Consider the following 19,755-nt stretch of genomic DNA (forward strand, 5'->3'; position numbering starts at 1 on the left):
CAGTTTTTTTTCTTTTTTATCTATCTACCTATCTATCTATCTATCTATCTATCTATCTATCTATCTATCTATCTATCTATCTATCTATCTATCTATCTATCTATCTATCTATCTATCTATCTATCTATCTATCTATCTATCTATCTATCTATCTATCTATCTATCTATCTGTCTGTCTGTCTGTCTGTCTGTCTGTCTGTCTGTCTGTCTGTCTTAAAGCACATATACCAAAACATCTTATACAATTCAAGATATACAAGAAAATATATTTTCTTGAACATCTTGAATTACAGGATGGATGGATGGATGGATAGATAGATCACAAGGAATTAAACCATTGTGGAGAATCAATTAAAATCTAATTCAACAAGGCCTACATATGCCTATTAATACAGGAGAGGTGTTTTAATCACTCGCTGTCTCTCAGGAAATGTCTCGGCTATATTAGGAACATCTTGACCTGCTGGACGCTGAAGTGATTCTGCATTCAAAACCCTTTTTAGCCTGTACAGCTGGAACATGTCAGTCACGTCCCAACACATACCATGACGCCACAGTTAAAAGAGATGTGGACACAGGCCAAGTCAGGAGACAGGTCACACAGGTCTGTGTTTGGTGATAACAACTATTCACATGGTAAATATCAATAAAGTTGAAATGGTTTGAGCTTGTCTTGACTAAAAAAAGGCAAAAGTGTGACAGTAGTTATATGTCTACGTTCAGAATGGAAAAAAGCAGGGCATGAAATTGTGATGAGGGCATGAAATTAAGAAGGGTCCTGGAACAGGATGTAAATGTGATCTGATGCAAGCAAACACACACACAAGCACGCACGTCAATAAGCTTGTGATCTTTCCATCAGAAAGTGTGCTATTTTTACAATAGCACAAAATGTTAAAAACGTGGGCGGTCTGAAAGTATATTTACAGTGTCACAAATGGAAAAAAAGAGTATAACATATATAAACAAGACAGTAGGGAAGGCTGAAAATAAATACACAACTTGTGACAACAGATCGTGACCTTTACACGTCTGTCCGGAACATTCTTTATAAAGGCCATAGTGATCAGTGACCCTGCCTCAAGCCTTACCCCATTCCTGGCTCTCACGGCACAGACGGGCTCTTGAGAAAGACACCCTCGCTTTGTTCTGTATGTCAAGTACAGTCATAATATAGAAATGAGATACAGTCAGTAAACTGAAAGAACGTACCTCTCATGTAAACACATTGACCTGAAAATCACATTGTTAATGGCTGTTTTTAATGGAAAACAAGAGATTGAATTTTGGGGTAATAACAGTTTGGTTATATTGGTAAGTTTTATTTACGCAAATGTAGATTTGTTTAAATTGTTCCAATTTTGGCATTTCAATTTCTTTATTTAAATCCTTAAAGCAACTGAGTGCCTTAAAACTCTTTGTTTTAATTAGCTTTTTATATTTAGTTATTTATAAGTAATTATTGTGTGTGTGTGTGTGTGTGTGTGTGTGTGTGTGTGTGTGTGTGTGTGTGTGTGTGTTTTATTAAATTTAATATTATAAATATATAATATAATAATATAAGTACAATAAAATAATAGTAAAATTTATTTTTAAAAAGCTAATAAAATAAGTACTAAATACTAAACAGTACAAAACCAACTTAAAAAAATACATAAAAATAATAAAAACTAAAGTACTAAAAATTGCTAAAACTTTAATTAAAATTAAAGTAAAAAGAGAAAAATTAAATAAAATCTATTTCTAAATATAATATCAATAATACAAAATTTACACCGGAATAAAGTCAGTTTCCCTTAAGTTTGACAACCAGTGTCTTCACTTTGAGCAGTATATCTATTGTTTTATCATTTTTCAAATTCAATTTGAGAAATATTGTGCTTGAAAAATGTGCTTATGCTATATTTCTTTAAAATAAGCATCATTTGTTTTGATATTTTGTTATCTAATGCAATAAGCTTCATATATTTTGAGTGTGGACTGAGATTGTAAATATTTCTTGAGATCACTGTATGTTGCAAAGAAATTGTTTTTGTAATAATTGTTCATGATTGTGATTGAGATAGCTAGCTCATGCATGCTGATTATTCAAAGGCACTTGTTCCTCAAAGATCAGGTGAACATTTGTTTTAGAGGAGCGCTGGCAGAAACTAGGGCAAAGGTCAATGTTAAGTGGTCATCTAAATATGTTCACTAGAAAGCGGCCCACTATCAGCCAGACTAATGCTGGCTTTGCACCAAAACGCTGTGTGATACGTGCTATTTATAAACCGCAGTGCCTGACCACAAAGAAGCAGGGAATGCAGTACAGGCTGCTTTCAAGTCATGCATTTTCTGCAATAAAACATTTTTTCAAAGTTAGAACGGGAAAACATACCTTCTCAGAATCTACTCAGTTTTATAGTGGGAATCGACACAAGCGCAATTACCTGTGGGAAATCCCAGTATTTCATCATAATGAGCTGAATGGATAAATATATGTCAGGCTAATGCAAATTCTGGTAAGCGATCAAGTATTCGGGTGTCACCTATGAAGACTCTGACTGGTCCACTAAGGAATGGAGACTGCAGAAAATGTTCTTTGGGCCTGATCTGAGGTCAGGGTTTTAGTTACTTACGCAGACGTTGGATAGTTTGGGTTGAGGAAGTGACTCAACACACCGAAAAGTACCGCATCTCGCAATACAAGGAATATTCTGAAATATTTCCAGTACGGACAGGCAGTTCCTCAGAAAAAGTATTGAAAATGTTTATTTGCAATAAAAAGGGCCGATAATGAAAGCCCAAATCAACAACAAATGAAGTCTCTGGAGTGAACTGCACGATAAGACACATCTTAAATACACATATATTACATACACATTGCGAGAGGTGCGTATCAAGTAATAGATCAGTACACAAAAAAGACACATATAAAGTTAATGAACACTCACAAACAGTACACACACACACACACAGAGCTGAAGCAGCTTTCTCAGGCCTTCACTGCTGGTGGTGGGAACAAGGACTTCCTCTGTGCACGTGTGCATTCCCTCCAATTATTCCTGATTATCAGTGAAATTGTCCGCTTTTCTTGCGTTTTATTTCTGTTAATCCATCCATCTTCTGTTCTTCTTTTGGAGAGCCCATCTATCTCCCTCTGTTTGACTCCTTCCGTCTGATCCTGCACTTTCCTTCGTGTCATTGATCCGTCTGTTCTCCATCTCCAGTCCCTCATTGGCTACTGCATCCGCTTCCTCCACTCTTCTCCCCTGTCGCCGCTTTCTTGCGTCTCTTGTTCAGCAAGGGGTTACTGGAGGCATCTAAGTCTTTAATCTTCACCTGCTCATAATCTACACGCATGGTGGCCAACGCACTGGTTAACTCTTCCTACAAACCAAGAGAAAGAAAGAAATAAAATTAGAAAAGAAATGTAAATAGTATAACATACTTAAGTTAAAGGTGCAGTAAGCAATTTCTGAGAAATGCTGTAACGTATTTTCCGCATCACGGGAATTGAATCATATGGCCCTATGATTGCCAACCACCGTAAAACACAAACACTGTAAAAAGTGAATAGTTGGATCAACTTAAAAAAATTACTTCAATTGGTAACACCTAAATAAATTAAGTTTTCTCAACTTAAATTATCGTGAAAAACGTGATAATTTAAGTTGAGAAAACTTAATTTATTTAGGTGTTACCAATTGAAGTAATTTTTTTAAGTTGATCCTAAGAAGAACATTGTGTGTTCAGGCGGAGCGACAGAACAATGAAGGGAGGGGTGTGTTTGTTTGTGTTGATTTCAAATACCAACAGTGTTTAACAATGATTCTCAGAAATCGCTTACTGCACCTTTAAATGTTGATTACTCACAAACCTGTTGATTTTACTGTATTACTTTCATTTCATATATAAGGTAACACTTTAGTTTAGGGTCTAATTCTCACTATTAACTAGTTGCTTATTAGCATGCATATTAATAGGATATTGGCTGTTTATTAGTGCTTATAAAACACATATTAATGCCTTATTCTGCATTAGCATATGCTACATCCCTTAATTCTAACCAATACCTAAACGTAACTACCTTACTAACTATTAAAAAGCAGTTAATATGTGGAGTTTATTGAGGCAAAAGTCATAGTTTAGTGTTTAGTTTAGTGAGAATTGGACCTTAATCTAATATATATATACTAATATATATATATATAGAGAGAGAGAGAGAGAGAGAGAGAGAGAGAGAGAGAGAGAGAGAGAGAGAGAGAGAGAGAGAGAGAGAGAGAGAGAGAGAGAGAGAGAGAGAGAGAGAGAGAGAGAGAGAGAGAGAGAGATTTTTATTATTAACACTTTGGCTGATATTCAAATGAACTGGGTAGTTGCTTTATTTCTGTTATGTGGCTCCCCCTTGAGGATAAGGATGGTATTACAGATAATAATGCCCTTACAGATATTACCAATCTTCAGTTTGTGTGAGATATCACATAAAAAAATAAGAAAATTGGGTGACGCTTTATTTTAAGGTGACATTATTTTACATTGTACTTACTCAAATAATTACTGAGTAATATTAATTAACTACATGTACTTACTATAGAGTTACAGTTAGGTTTAGGGTCTGGTTTAGTTAACTTGATACATAATTTATTCTTATTACTATAGAAAGTACATGTAGTAACATGTAACTACGTCACCTTAAAATAAAGTGTTACTGAAAATAGAATTAAAAAGATACTGAAATGGTATTTGAAATTATTCTAAACAGGTACTGTAATTCTCTCAATGGCCAGTGCATCATGCGCTCACCTTGACCTCGTCCCACATCTCGCTGTCTTCCGTGAGCACTCGTGTGGTGTGGAGCGGCGTTTGGGGAACCACCATGGATTGCTGAAAGAAACGTCTCAGTGTTGGAACAGATGCAGTGAAATTATATCCAAGGAAACACATAAAATCACCTGAAATACTCACATTGATCCAGGGGTTGTTCATGAATTGTTCAATGGTCATTCTTTCACTGGGGTCAGTCTTCAAAAGTTGGTGAATCAACTGTTTGGCTGGAGGAGAATATTATAATATTATATATTAGTAAGAAGAACATGGCTGGTCCCCATCATCTAGATGGTTTTCCAATATTTGATTTCAGTGTTTTCAATATTTTATTATTTTGTATTATTTTATTCTATATTGTGTAGTAACACAACTTTTGTTTTTTACTATATAATAATATATATATATATATATATATATATATATATATATGGTGTGTATATATATATATATATACATATGGTGTGTGTATATATATATATATATATATATATATATATATATATATATATATATATATATATATATATAGTAAAAAACAACAGTTGTGTTACTACACAATATAGAATAAAATAATAATAAAAAATAAAAAAATATATATATATATATATATATATTTTGTATTATTTTATTCTATATTGTGTAGTAACACAACTGTTGTTTTTTACTATATAATAATATATATAATAATATATATATATATATAATATATATAATAATATATATATGGTGTGTATATATATATATATATATATATATATATATATATATATACATACGGTGTGTGTATATATATATATATATATATATATATATATATATATATAGTAAAAAACAACAGTTGTGTTACTACACAATATAGAATAAAATAATACAAAATATATATATTTTATTATTTGTATTATTTTATTCTATATTGTGTAGTAACACAACTGTTGTTTTTTACTATATATATATATATATATATATATATATGGTGTGTATATATATATATACATATGGTGTATATATATATATATATATATATATAGTAAAAAACAACAGTTGTGTTACTACACAATATAGAATAAAATAATACAAATAATAAAATATATATATATAGTAAAAAAACAAGTTATGTTACACAATATATACTGTATATATTTATTTATATATGTGTGTGTCTGTACATTGTAAATAACATTTTTTAAATTAAATTTAATTAATTCAAATGAACAAATATGCAAAAACTATGCTTTGCACTGAATTATGGAAAACATAATCATAGATACATAAAACAGGTCCAAATGATTAGTTGTTGAAATGACAATCAAAACAAAATCGACACTGTCCTCTGGTGGTGAACAGCCAACATGAAGTTTGACTGGGTGAAAATACACATAAAATGCACCGTACCCTCCTCAGACACATCAGCCCACTCTGGTTTGGGAAACTCGTACTGGCCCATGCGGATCCGCCGCTTCATTCCCGGTGAAATGGCCTGTCCTGTGTTGGAGTAGAACGGTGGGAACCCACACAACCTATGTGTAACATAAAGAGGAGCAAAACAGTTTCAGCTAGTTTAATAGAAGCTTTAATAAACACCACAGCCTTTATTTAACACTTAACGCTCAAACCGAATCATTATACTTACAGGATGTACATGATCACACCAAGAGACCACATATCACATGATTTGTCGTATTTCTCAGGGCCTAAAACCTCCGGGGCTAGAGAAGAGATCATACGATTACTTTAGCAGACTAAGTGTTATTCTTCAAATAACTCTGTCTCTTTCTCTGTTTAAAGAGAGGTGAAGAATGTGCCTTTCATGATAAGAGTGGCATTCATCTTACTGACCTACGTAATATGGCGTGTAGCAGGGCGTCTGTAACATGTTATGCAGTGAAGTCTCTTTAGCAAAGCCAAAATCTGTTAATTTGAGAACTCCAACGTCTTCTTTACTATTGTAGAGCAGGTTCTCTGGCTGAGGAGGGCAGAACGAGGCTTATTATATAGTGAACACTGATTCTGTATGCACTATCCCAGTTTGCTCAATATATAACTTGAATATAATGTTACTCTTATTCTTATAGTTGGTGAAAACAGTTGATTTGTTACCTTGATGTCTCTGTGTGCGATGTTCATGTTGTGCAGATACTGGATGGCTGTGCCGATGTCTCTCATGATCTCAGAGGCCTCTGCAGGAACAGTACAGTCAGAGGTCAATTATACAGTGTCTTTTCATGATTATAAGTGTAAGAGAATGGGGAACTTCTATTATCTCCACTATTAATTTCCTGCCTCAAAATATAAACTAGATATAACCCATGGAAGTTAAGTGGGGAATTAACCTCATCACAACCATAATCATATTCATAGAAAACCTACTAACTAACAGAAAGTATTATATTTTATTTATTCATTTTATTTAAATATTTACGTTAATAATATATATATATATATATTTAGAATGCATTTAAATGAAATGGAAAAATAACTTTATTGCCTTATTCATATAGTTAACTAACTAACTAACTAACAAATAACGGAAATGACATAGTAAATGAATCTCATCATAAACAATTATAGTGTTAATAATATTCAAACTAGCAAATCAACTAATATAACTAATATTGGAAATTAACCTCATCATAATTATAACCCTAATTAAGTTCATATTCAACTAACCAATGGAAAGTGTATAGGAAATGATCCATATTTATTGTAACCCATAACTAACAAAATCAACTAAATGGAAATTACGGGAATGGGAAAACATATGGGAAATGATTGTCCTCTTTAATTATATTGTTAACTAAAAAAAACTAAACAACTAAAGAGAAATTACATGGTATATTAACTTCCTCTCCATATTCATAGTAAACAAACTAACTAACTATATCCTTAAACATTTTTAACATGTTCAAATTGGTGGCAAAAGAAATTATGGTTCAGACTTGTGAATGTGTGTGTGTGTGTGTGGTCCTGGTAAACCCTACATTATGAGGACCAAATGTCCTCATAAAGATTGTGTGTGTGTGTGTGTGTGTGTGTGTGTGTGTGTGTGTGTGTGTGTGTGTGTGTGTGTGTGTGTGTGTGTGTGTGTGTGTGTGCGTGTGCGTGTGCGTGTGTGTGTGTGTGTGTGTGTGTGTGTGTGCATGTGCGTGTGCGTGTACGTGTGTGTGTGTGTGTGCTCCTGGTAAACCCTACATTATGAGGACCAAATGTCCCCATAAAGATAATAATAATAAACAATTATTTGTATAGCACTTTTCATACATGGAATGCAACTCAAAGTGCTTCACAAGCATAAAAACAAATAATGGAATACAAATTCACACAATGTCAATATTAAAATATTCGAAAGCAACTATAAAAGGTTCACAAAGTAAAATAAAGGAATTTCCAATATAGTTTCACATCAATATAAAATAATATAGATCAAACTTTTTTATTTTTTTAAACTATAAGAGAATCAGAAGGTAAACACCAATAGTAATAGTAATACCATTACCAGTAATACCAGTAACACCATGTTTTTGGTCCCCATGAGGAAAACAGCTTATAAATCACACTACTATATGTAGTTTTCTGTGATGGGTGGGTTTATGGTTAGGGGATAGAATGTAAAGTTTTTACAGTATAAAAATCTTTATGTCTATAAATATGTCCCCATAAAATATAAAAACCCAGCATGTGTGTGTGGCATTGTGCATGTAAATGTGTGTGCGTGCGTGCATGAGTGTGCGCTATAAAAACAAAGAGTCAGATAAACCCACCTCGCTCAGTGAAGGCCTGGTCTCCTCTGGCCTGAATTCTGCTGAAGAGCTCTCCCCCCTCCATACTGACACACACACACACACACACACACACACACACACACACACACACACACACACACACACACACACACACACACACACACACACACACACACACACACACACTTTCTAATTATACAGCTTAATGCACAAATTCACAATCACAATAAGCTGAGTTCCTTTCCCAGCTGAGCATGTGAAAAAAACAACAACAACTTATAGAAATGATGTGAATCATATTATTGCCAAAATGTCCAAAAGCAAGAGGGAGCCGGGGAAATGAGCTCTAATTAAGGGATGTAACGTTTGTCTCTCGGACCATAACAGTCTCTCTCTCTCTCTCTCTTCTTCTCTGAGTGATGCACTTACACTCGCGCTCTCAGTCACCCCAGATAAAGCACATCACAGCCACTTAATACAGCACTCAAAGCCACCGTTTGATTAAACACAGCATGGAATACAAATCAAACATTTGTGGCTTTGAGTCCATGTCTGTTAGCTTTAAAGGGGTGGTATAATGCCCTTTTCACGAGATGTAAAATAAGTCTTTGATGTCCCCAGAGTGTGTATGTGAAGTTTTAGCTCAAAATACCCCACAGATATTTTTATATAGCATGTTAAAATTGGTGCATTGTTCCTTTAAATGCAAATGAGCTGCTGCTCCCGGCACAGAGGGCGGAGCTTCAAGAGATCATGTCCTTTTACCTCACACAGACATGCACTGAAAATTTCAAAAACGTTTAGCCTTTTATGTTCAATGATGGAGAGACTCAAGAAGAAGTGACAGCATGTAGAAGCATGTTCTGAATGGTTAGTTGATGAATTTACGTAGCTTATGTGTAGTTATCTTCTAGTCATTGATTAGCATATTCTGTCTTGATAATCTATAAATTGTGTTCAGGGGGCGGGGTTTATGTAAATTCTAGAACCCATGAGGACGCTTGTGTAGTCCCTACCAGCCGTTTGTTGTAGTCCTTAAAAAGTGATTTCTTTAAAAGCAAATATCTCCCTTTGCTCTGAACTTTGAGCGTTGTAACTGCAGATGTTGTTTATACTCAAACAGCAACATTACACACTAACTAAAGTTAGAAAAGTGAAATCATAATCAACCACACCTCTAATGTTGTCTATGGGGAAAGCTAGCAAAATTCACTTTTATCATTTAGAATTTACAGTCTGTCTTTGTTTAATCAGAAGCTTTCTAGAATGTCACACTCCCTAATAAAACACATGCAACAATCATGATTCATGACTGCTTTACTATTAAGACTACTGGATTTATTTTAAAGGGATGAGCCCTTTAATGTTTTTATGGGTTGATTTATTTTACAGTGTTTTTAAAGTCTGAAACAATACAGTCCAAACGGACGAGAATAAAATGGAAAAACCAGTGAGGCATTACTAGTGAAAGGGAGAACTGAAACCTTCATTCAGAGCAAGACTGTGACTCAGGATCACAAGATTTCATTGTCTTGTCTTTATAAAAATGAAATGTCCTTGACTGACTGCATAAAAAAGAACTGTACTGTTTCTGGCAGGCGAGCATTATGGAAAATGACCGTTGACAGGACTCACCATTCCATAATTATGAGAAGACATTTTTTCCCACGATACATGTTTTCATAGATGCTGAGGATCCGAACTATATGTGGCCCTCCGGATACTCGCCAGTGCAGTTCCACTTCTCTCTGGGCTTTGGGACACTCATATAGAATCTAAAGAAACAAGAAATAAAATGCACAATGTCACTCTTTTATATTTTATAAAAAAAACAAACGTATAACCGTACAAAATTTTGGGTCAGTACTATTTTTTTTTAAAGAAATTAATGATTGTATTCTGCAAAGATGTACAAAATTGATAAAAAGTGACAGTACAGACATTTATGTTTCAAACTTTAAAAAAAATGCAGTTCTTTTAAACTATCCATTCATCAAAAAAAAAAAAAAAACGGAAAAAATGGATCACAGTCTAAACAAATATATTAAGCAGCACAACTGTTTTCAACATTTATAATAATAATAATAAATGCTTCTTGAGCAGCAAATCAGCATATTAGAATAATTTCTGAAGCATCACGTGACACTGAAGACTGGAGTAATTCAGCTTTGCATCACAGGAATAAATTAAATTTTAATATATGTTAAATTAGAAAACAGTTATTTTAAATTACAACAATATTAATTTCAATAAAATATTAACATTTTTACTATATTTATGAACACACTTTTGAATATTTATTTACTTAAATATATATTTTTTAATTCATTAAAAATAATAATAGATGTTAAATGATATTCTAATAATATAATATATTTACCATAAATACTGTTTAATGTAGTATTTTAATATAGTATTTTTAAGATTATTTCTAAAATATTTATTGCTTTGGTAATAGCATATGTGGCCCTTTTTTGTCTGTGGTAATCGACAGCATGTCACAAATGCTTAAATCGTTTTCAACCTGGAACGTCGCTTTATTAAAAGCTGTCCATTAAAGAAGAACAGTTATGCAATAGCTTGCTTCATATAAAAGAAAAGAACATTTATATTAATTTACCACACTGTCCGCACAGTCAGTATATAAAATATTTCTGTGTGTCCGTCCTTTCTCTCTCCCTAAGAGGGATGTCACACACACACACACACACACACACACACACACACACACACACACACACACACAGAGAGCGTGCACTGGAACAGAGCGAGACCTTGACATTGCACATGCATCCCATCAGAGTGTATTTTAGGGACGTTAAAGCTTCTGCTGTTGTAACTCCCAGTGTTACCTCTTGGTTAAGAGCCTTTTAGCGTTTTGTGCCACTTTTAAAGAACATGATGTCTTTGATACTGACTGTAGTATATTACTGTTGTCATAGCAGCTATCTACAACAACAAGCCTATAGCTTATAATCACGTCTAGAGGAGATTCAAGGACGTCTTAAAGGGAGAGTTCACCCAAAAATGGAAATCTTGCCATCATTTCAAACCTGTATGACTTCCTTTCTTCTGTGGAACACAAAAGATATATATAAAAAAAAAAAAAAAAAAAATTTGTCCATTAAATGGAAGTCAGTCGTTTCACATATGAACAAAAAAAGGAAGATATTTTTAAAATATCTTAAAATATCTCTCGTTGGTGTTCATTGTCATATAAAAAACTATTTTTGACCCGAATAAAACCAGTTTAAAAGGCATCATATGAAACACAATTACTAGCAAAGAAATGTGCTATATCCATTTACTCATTTTAAAAAGTTCAGTAATTGTTTACATGCAAGTACACAGAAATGGGGGTCTGGTATTAATTTCTATCAATTCAAGCCCAAAAGCTGTTTGAACCACTTGCGGAAGTGTGACCTGCACTCAATTTGATTTGACTCCCACCCACATTGTCTCTGTCTCTGCAGTTGGTAAACTAAAAGTTCAGTGTGTGTATAGATATGTGTGGGTGAAAAAGAGGCGCGTTACGTTTGCTTTCCGACTAACAGCAGCCGAGTCATTTAACAGAGATGCCCGTGGGTAGGAGTTTCAAGGGCAGTGTTGTAAATGACTGACTGGGGTAACCTTTATAGTTCAGATTCACAGAGATACAGAAACCACCTACAAATAAAAAAACAACCGCAGTTGTAGAATCAGAGGGGAAGAGAAGTCAGGAAACTCCTTTTACAACAACACAGAACAGAAGCTGTGGCAGGAAGAAAACCATGAGGGTATCAGATAACACACACACGCATTAAATCACATTTGCACTGGTTTTGCTGCATAAGCTTTTTTTGTAGAAGTATTAATTTCTAAAGGAAAATGGCATCTAATGAGAGCACTGTAAGTTTACGTGTTTGTTAGCACTAGACAATGAACACTTAGTGGTATTTTCTATTTCTATTATTGCTTCAACAACCCAGAACACACTAGTACATGCATAGCAATGCCTTAGTATCACCTAGAACACCAGCACCTGCATAGCAACGCCCTGGTAAAAGCCCAATACACCCTGCATAGCAACGCCTTACGTAAGAGTAAGGGAAAATCTGGAAATTTTGAGAGATTTTATGATTTATGGGGATTATAAAAAAGTATTGGTGGATTTTTACCATTATACAGTAGGCTGGTAGTTTACACACACTGTGCTGGAGACACATCTGAGTTCAAACACCTTATAAGTTAATTTTGATAAAAATTAAATGATATGTATAACTCTCTGGTGGACGTTTTGTTTTTTAGAATTTTTTACTTAATTGAAATGGTACGAAACTTGGTAAAGGTTTTGTCACTTGCTGTGTGAACACACACACACACACACACACACACACACACACACACACACACACACACACACAATCATGGACATGATTTGAAAAGGTTAAATTATCCTGAAAAAAAAAATAGTCACACTTGTATTGTTCGCGGTCAAAAATGACCACATTGGAAATGAATGGGAAACGAATTTGGAATTTGGGAAATGTTTGGTACTGTACACAAACAAATTCTTACTGAAAGCTCATTTTAGATATCAACCTCAGATTTGGAACACAGCTTGTTTGGATTTATGGCGTTGATTTTCTCACAGTTTTAGAGCAAAATGTGTTTTGCAAAATATATATTTCATATAAAAATTGAAAATGGTATTTTGTGCATTTTTCATACCAAATGTAAAATATTATAACTTTTTTTCAAGTTCACTTTTTTTAAACTTCAGCAATAATCTGCCAAGTGTTGTCTTTAAAAAGAGACCAAACTGAAGCATTAAAAATGTATGACCGTTTAAGTTCTATTATTTAATATTTAAGAAATACCCTTTTCAGGTCCATGCTCAAAAAGTGAATAAATGGATTATAACTACTGCATAAATATAATGTAGTACCATTAAATCCCCTAAAAATACAAAATACAGTCATTTTTGACCAACACACAAACAGCGCCAAATGTATAAAATGCAAAATTGTATTTACAGTGAAAGCAATCAGTTTGCTGAACTATATGCAATAGGCAGTTCATCAGTACGTCTGCAGAGATTGATAGCAGAATGCATGATGGATATATTGACCGTTTAAGCTTTATGACTACATTTAATTTCCTGAATCTACTGCCTCAGGATTTAATAGTCTCAGCAGTAAAATTAACCGTCTATAGACTTCGTCCTGGTTTCTGTTTAGTAAATAACATTCGTTTAATTAAATCATTCAATTGAATGGGATGGATGTTGCTCAAACGAAGCTCATTTTATTTTTTACAGTTAGTGTAAAATATTTATAATAGTGAATGTAACCAGAAGGTTTCTGTGACCACAGTTTCCTTAAAACAAACCTTACACAACTGAAAACAGACTGGGGAATTACATCTTCTAGAAACCACATTTCAGTTTCACCTCAGAAACATTTACAAGTGTGGGGGTTTTGTCATTCTGGTCTGTTTTGTCATTTGAAGGATCTCAACTTGATTTACTTGAGGTCAGCGTAATCGTAACCCTGTTACACTAGTCAAACAGAGTGTTACTTTCCATGTTTGTCCAAATCACGTTTTATGATACCACGTGAAACATGACACTTTGATCTGTCTAAAATAAGCCCCTTGTGAAAGACACCATAGCATGACACAGCAGTGTATTCTTATCTTATACTGTTTATTGGGTCTGCAGTAAAAATCACTGAAAACTATAGGGACAGAGTTCGAGTTTAATTCATAGCCCAGATTTTGCTTATGTATACTCTTATGCTTGGCTTTCAATGAATATAAAACATGATGCCGCTTCCTGTTCCTTTCCTTTAAAGCGGTGCGCCGTTGGCGATATTTTTTTTCCCAGGATTGGTCTTAACCCCAGGTAGGTTTAGGGCGGGGTTAGGGGTAGGTCATCAGACCCCCAGTGGCGGGTAGGTTCAGAGGTAGGTCATCAGACCAATCAGGGATGACTTCCCTAATGAATATTCATGAGTCTTCCCCTACCATCCTGGGAAAAAAAATATTGCGCGCCGTTGTGGTTAACAATCGAGTCCGGTTGAAGAGATGAGTCCGAGCTTAGGACCCAAGCAATCCGATTGGTTCAAAGCACGTTTTATGGGTAATCGCTTTAGTGCCTGGTTACAAATAATACAAAATCACTTTATTATAGAAGAAGTTTGTACTATGTTACAACGAGTCATTAATGTATTTTAACTTAATATAATACAATATATAATTAATATACTTAATACTTAATAATTAATATACTAGTATTTAACCGAAGCTATAGACTGTGAAATTAAACATTTCTCGTTGTTAGTGTGTTTTTTATAATAAATAAACAACATATTTGAGCTTCAAACAACTACATTCTCGACTGAGAAACTCTTAAAACTACATTTCGTGACACAATAACAGTCGTATTTTTAAATTTCGCGGTCTTTCCCCTCTGCTATTGACGCAGCTCAGACTCCTCTCTTCAACCGGACTCGATTGTACACCTGTGCACCGCCACCGTCACCACTCACCATACTGTCTATGTACACCACACGTAACATCCAAATCAGTCGAATCATGTGACATCATGTGTAAAACCGTATTGAGCTGCGAAAGACACTGCTTTCTGCCCGTGCGATCCGTGCTTGAACGGACAAATACACTCAGAAATATGTCAAAATGTCCGTCTTGGGGACTTTTTAACATAAACGCATTCAATTATGTTTTCATTGAATATAAACAGCTTGGAAAGTAATCGAATTCTTGTCACTGCGCAGTGCGCATTCTGTCTTAAAGTGACAGCAGCCTAATAAACCCTAATAAACTCAAATAGCAAAAGAAAATTAGAAAATCATTCACTGCTCTTCACTGAATAACATTAGTTAATTTAATAAGAATCAATTTAATTCATGCAGTGAAGACTATGCAATGATAAAACTATTTATTTTACATTTGATCACTTTTATCATTTTTGTATAGGCTATTATTAGTAGTAGGCTAAATTGTAAAAAAAAAAAAAAAAAAAAAAAAAAGTATGTTGTATTTGTCGGACTGATTTTATATTTTTCTTGTATTACTGAACGTTTCAACTCAGTGTTGGTTGACAGTGAAACTGCTCTGAAAGAATGGATTAAGGGGATTTTATGAACGCACTGACTGGAGCACCCGGGCAAAGTTTTGCTTAGGGCCCCCAGAACTCTAGGACCGGCACTACTGACCCTCCCAAATAATGAACTTCTAAAACACATTGGCAGCTTTTGCAAATTCGTCATGCAGCTCTGTCACACTCTGCCTTCTCCCTTTTTCCACAAATTTCCACCCCCTTGCACATAAAACATAAGCGCCTTCCATATGAACCTTGCGGCACACTATGAAATATGCCAGGACTGAACAATGGCTGGACCCTGAATGTAGAATCTGTGTGGAAAGATGAACTCAAACACTGAACAGAGAGTTGGCAGTGCCAGGGCTGTAATATGAACCAGTCGAGCATTCGGGAGCTGGCTGCACAATGGGAATGGCGAAAGGCCATTGAACAGGGCTCACAAATCTTTCCTTGCCATTTTACCACCACGGTACTTTATTAGATTATGGAAGAAATATTGCTTAAGCATGAAACAAGCTCTTATTGACTGTGTATGTGTATATATTCTACATCTATATATTATATATATATATATATATATATATATATATATATATATATATATATATATATATATATATATATATATATATATATGTTTCATTTGTGTATATATTCAGTTTCAACGATCCATCAGTTATTCCTTATTTGACTGTAAGTTATGTAATTACATAAGAACAGAGGTGAATGTTTTTGTTTGGCTGTCTTGGGAAGAAGTTGACCTTTTAAGGTAGGAATGCTTCCTCAATGTTTTTAAATGAGCACACCAAAAACTCAGGGACCAAGAACCACCACTTCCACTGGACTATAGTACAGGTTTGCAGGTTGCAATATAGAGATGGCAGTGTAATAAATAGTTCGATCAGGCTGTAAGATATCTTTTCTTTGTTGGCAGCCGTTCAAGTCCAATATGGGAAATCAAGAGTGAATTAAATGAATTAGATTTAAAGGATGGCTTCCGTCCAGCTAAACAGAGTGGATTAAACAGCACCTATACACTCACATTCATTACACTTAGCAGTCAACATGCAACTTAATTAAAAGCCAGCCGAGATGGACAGCTCTGCCCTATGTCTGTTTACCCTGTGATTAAAAAGCAGAGAGGATATTGGGCAATAAATTACACCTGAATGACTCACGAGATCAGGTCAATTTGATTTTCATTGTGTCCCAGCACAATGAGATTAATTTAGGACAGCGGCTATCTTACAACACAACCCTCAGGACAATAAGAATCAAAAGCAGCTTATTTACATTTGCCAGTGTCATTAGTATAATAATGAGCGATGGTTCTATCATTCCCAAGAGATATTTGGGATGGTGTCAATCGAGCGCAAGCGAGAACCGGTGAGTCTCTGGCCACCGTGATCACATTGGCTCTGTGTCAAATCCTGACTTCAAATCATTATGAGAGACGCTGAACATCTATTTCCGGTCAGTTGCTGTTTAAACCAAGAAAGATATCTTCCACGAAGTTGTAAAGTGCTACAAGAACAGGTGCAGTCCAGACTTGCCAAACCAGACGGCCAGAAAAACAACAAAGGGACAGGGAAGTTTATGTTATTTCAATGAACTGCTTTCCAAAGTAAAAAAAGTGTGAGATAACATCATTACCTAAGGTTTTGGTACAAGTTCCTCCTGTAAATTTCCCCAAAATATTATTTATATTTCTAATTAGTATTTATTTAAATAATATAAAAAATATTAATTTATTCTATTCAGGTTCAAAATTAATATAAAAATATATATTACATTTTTAAAATTATAATATGACTTACTAGAACAAACTTAATCTAAAATGACACTATCTCTCTATTTTCTTCGATGTACTCTATGCACATATTGAGTTCCTCGATCCAGCTGGATTATACTGAACAGTAAATCCATGTCCGTGATGCCACGTGGGGTGACATGTTTCCATTGCACTGCCCGGATGCTGTGTGTCACACCTCATCTCCTTAAAGAGCCAAGTCAGATACGGTAACCCTATGACTGGTGGACCTCCAGTTTCTAAGAACCAGAGCACTGTTAGTAACCCCAACTCAGTGACCCTTTACATGAGGTATGGTGATATGACCCATGCACCCGCATAAAGAGACTTAATACAAGAAAAATAACTGTTTCTGTGACATCAGGTGCTAGAACTAATAGCGAAGACATAATTGTTCACTTTCTTGGCTATTAAAACAAAACTAGCTCAAGGAAAATCTACAGCCACACACAAAGATTTAAACTTGTATTTGAAACTGCATTTTTTTTTTCAAAGCTGTCATATATATGAACCACAGGTATAGGCTAAAGAATTAATGTAAAGATTTTACATTAAGAAATATTTGGGTAACACTTTATTTTGATGGTCCCTTTTGAACATTCAGAAGTAACTACATGTCAACAAACTCTCATCAGAGTATTAGTAGTCTGTCTGCTTAATACTCTTTATTAGTCCTCCAACAGACATACAGACTGAAAGTAACTTTACAACTACATGCCAACTTATTCTAACCCTACCAGTCTACTAATACTCTACTAACACTCTCTAATGAGAGTGAATAGACCAACTGTAGAAGGTAGGTGCAACTTTATAGTCAACAGAATGTGTTAAAGGGACCATCAAAATCAAGTGAAACCAAATATTTCTACCTCAAATCACTATTATATTCATTCAAACTAGTCTAACCCATAGGCTACTCTTAATATTGAAAAAAGAAGTTAATGTCCATATTTGATTGCAGAACAAGGTTTATTATGCTAGCTGACCGAAAACATATTATATGAGTTGAGTCAACTCCCCCATTAAATCCAGACAGCTGGATCCCCATTACAACATGTGTGTAATTTACCTTCAGCGCGCACTTTTGTCCGGTTTTCTTATTGTAGCACTCCACTACTTTGCCGTTGACACCCAGACCCAACACTTGACTGGAGATTTTGTAGTCATCAGTCACGGCATGGCGCTTGATTTCCAGTTTGGGATAGACGGGCAGGGGGAACTGAGTGGAGTCGGTGTCTGCGGACTCGTCCTCTGGGTGAGACGCGGCGCTCTCGCTCTCGCCAGCTTCTGTCTTCTCGCTTTGCGCTTCGGGCTTCGGCTCGGACGCGTCCGCGTTGTGTGTTTCAGACTTTCCATTCTGAAGCATCTTTCAGTGCTGATGAAATTAAGGTAGGCTAGCTATTAGAGGCTCAACGTGGCTGAAGAGGGTCTTTTAAAATCCACAGATAAACTATCCGCGCGGGTCCCGCTGTCAGCGAGTGACGCTGTTCCGAAAATACACTGCTGATGAATTCCTGTGATGACTTGTGGTTACAGAATTACTGCACATTTACCAGAAATAAGTCGCTTGTATTCAGATACGCTACATATAAATAAAATGCCGGTTTCAACATTTCAAATAGAAGATTATCAAAAATAAAGTTTAGCAAATAATTAAAATTTCCTTATAAATAAGATTTTGTCCAGTTATTAGAATGAATTCAAAAACAGTGATATCTAATTATAAAAGTAATATTCACGTAGTAGAAAAGATCCCAGTTAAAAAAAAGTTTGAGGGTAAATTAAAAAGAAAGTGTCTTTTGTCCTGCGGAGTTCCCGTCATTGACTGTAAAAACCGCTGTGTGTGTGTGTGTGTGTCTGTGCTCACATGGGGTCAGTGTCTGTAGCGGAAGCGCGAGCTCCTGAACCGATAGTCTCTTAAAGGAGCCGCGCACATTTATTTTTGATGAGACGACCAGAGAAAATGTTCCAATTTCTAGAAATCAGATTGAGACACCTAGAATACGCCTGCAATAATCACAATTTTAATTCATACAAACACCTCATTCAAAATATACACCGTAACAGTGTTAATTTATGTCACTGTCTAATGTTTAGTGTTGTTATGGTTAAACTATTGAAACTATTTTTCATTTATTCAAATAAAGCTGAAATAAAACAAATTATAAATAATAGAGAAAAAAATAAAGAAAATTAAACTGAAACTGAAACAGAAAAACTAATGAAAATGAAAAAAAAAACACATAACAAAATCACTGAAACAAACTAAAATGAAAACAAAAACTGAAAAT

The 19,755-nt window shown here is 34.7% G+C and overlaps 1 protein-coding gene across 1 annotated transcript; it reads right to left on the reverse strand.

Annotated features, from left to right (window-relative positions):
- Nucleotides 1–2,724: 2,724 nt before the first annotated feature.
- Nucleotides 2,725–19,339, reverse strand: mapkapk3 (MAPK activated protein kinase 3). The gene is made up of 10 exons (XM_081357396.1): nt 18,534–19,339; nt 10,185–10,324; nt 8,568–8,632; nt 6,907–6,986; nt 6,646–6,772; nt 6,440–6,515; nt 6,202–6,326; nt 4,948–5,033; nt 4,786–4,866; nt 2,725–3,369 (listed from the first exon to the last, which is right to left on the reverse strand). The coding sequence occupies exons 1-10, from the start codon at nt 18,828–18,830 to the stop codon at nt 3,214–3,216; spliced, it is 1,233 nt and encodes a 410-aa protein (XP_081213522.1). The 5' UTR covers nt 18,831–19,339; the 3' UTR covers nt 2,725–3,213.
- Between the last annotated feature and the right edge of the window lie 416 nt (nt 19,340–19,755).

Source organism: Scardinius erythrophthalmus (assembly GCF_964197995.2).
Source record: "Scardinius erythrophthalmus genome assembly, chromosome: 25".
Taxonomy (NCBI): Eukaryota; Metazoa; Chordata; class Actinopteri; order Cypriniformes; family Leuciscidae; genus Scardinius; species Scardinius erythrophthalmus.

Excerpts from the sequence above, each read along its gene's own strand:
- mapkapk3 (XM_081357396.1), bottom strand. The coding sequence starts at position 18,830 with ATGCTTCAGAATGGAAAGTCTGAAACACACAACGCGGACGCGTCCGAG. Across the intron at positions 10,325-18,533 it reads GACAAAAGTGCGCGCTGAAG|ATTCTATATGAGTGTCCCAA; the intron begins GTAAATTACACA and ends TTGTTTCTTTAG. Across the intron at positions 5,034-6,201 it reads GGCTGATGTGTCTGAGGAGG|CCAAACAGTTGATTCACCAA; the intron begins GTACGGTGCATT and ends ATTCTCCTCCAG.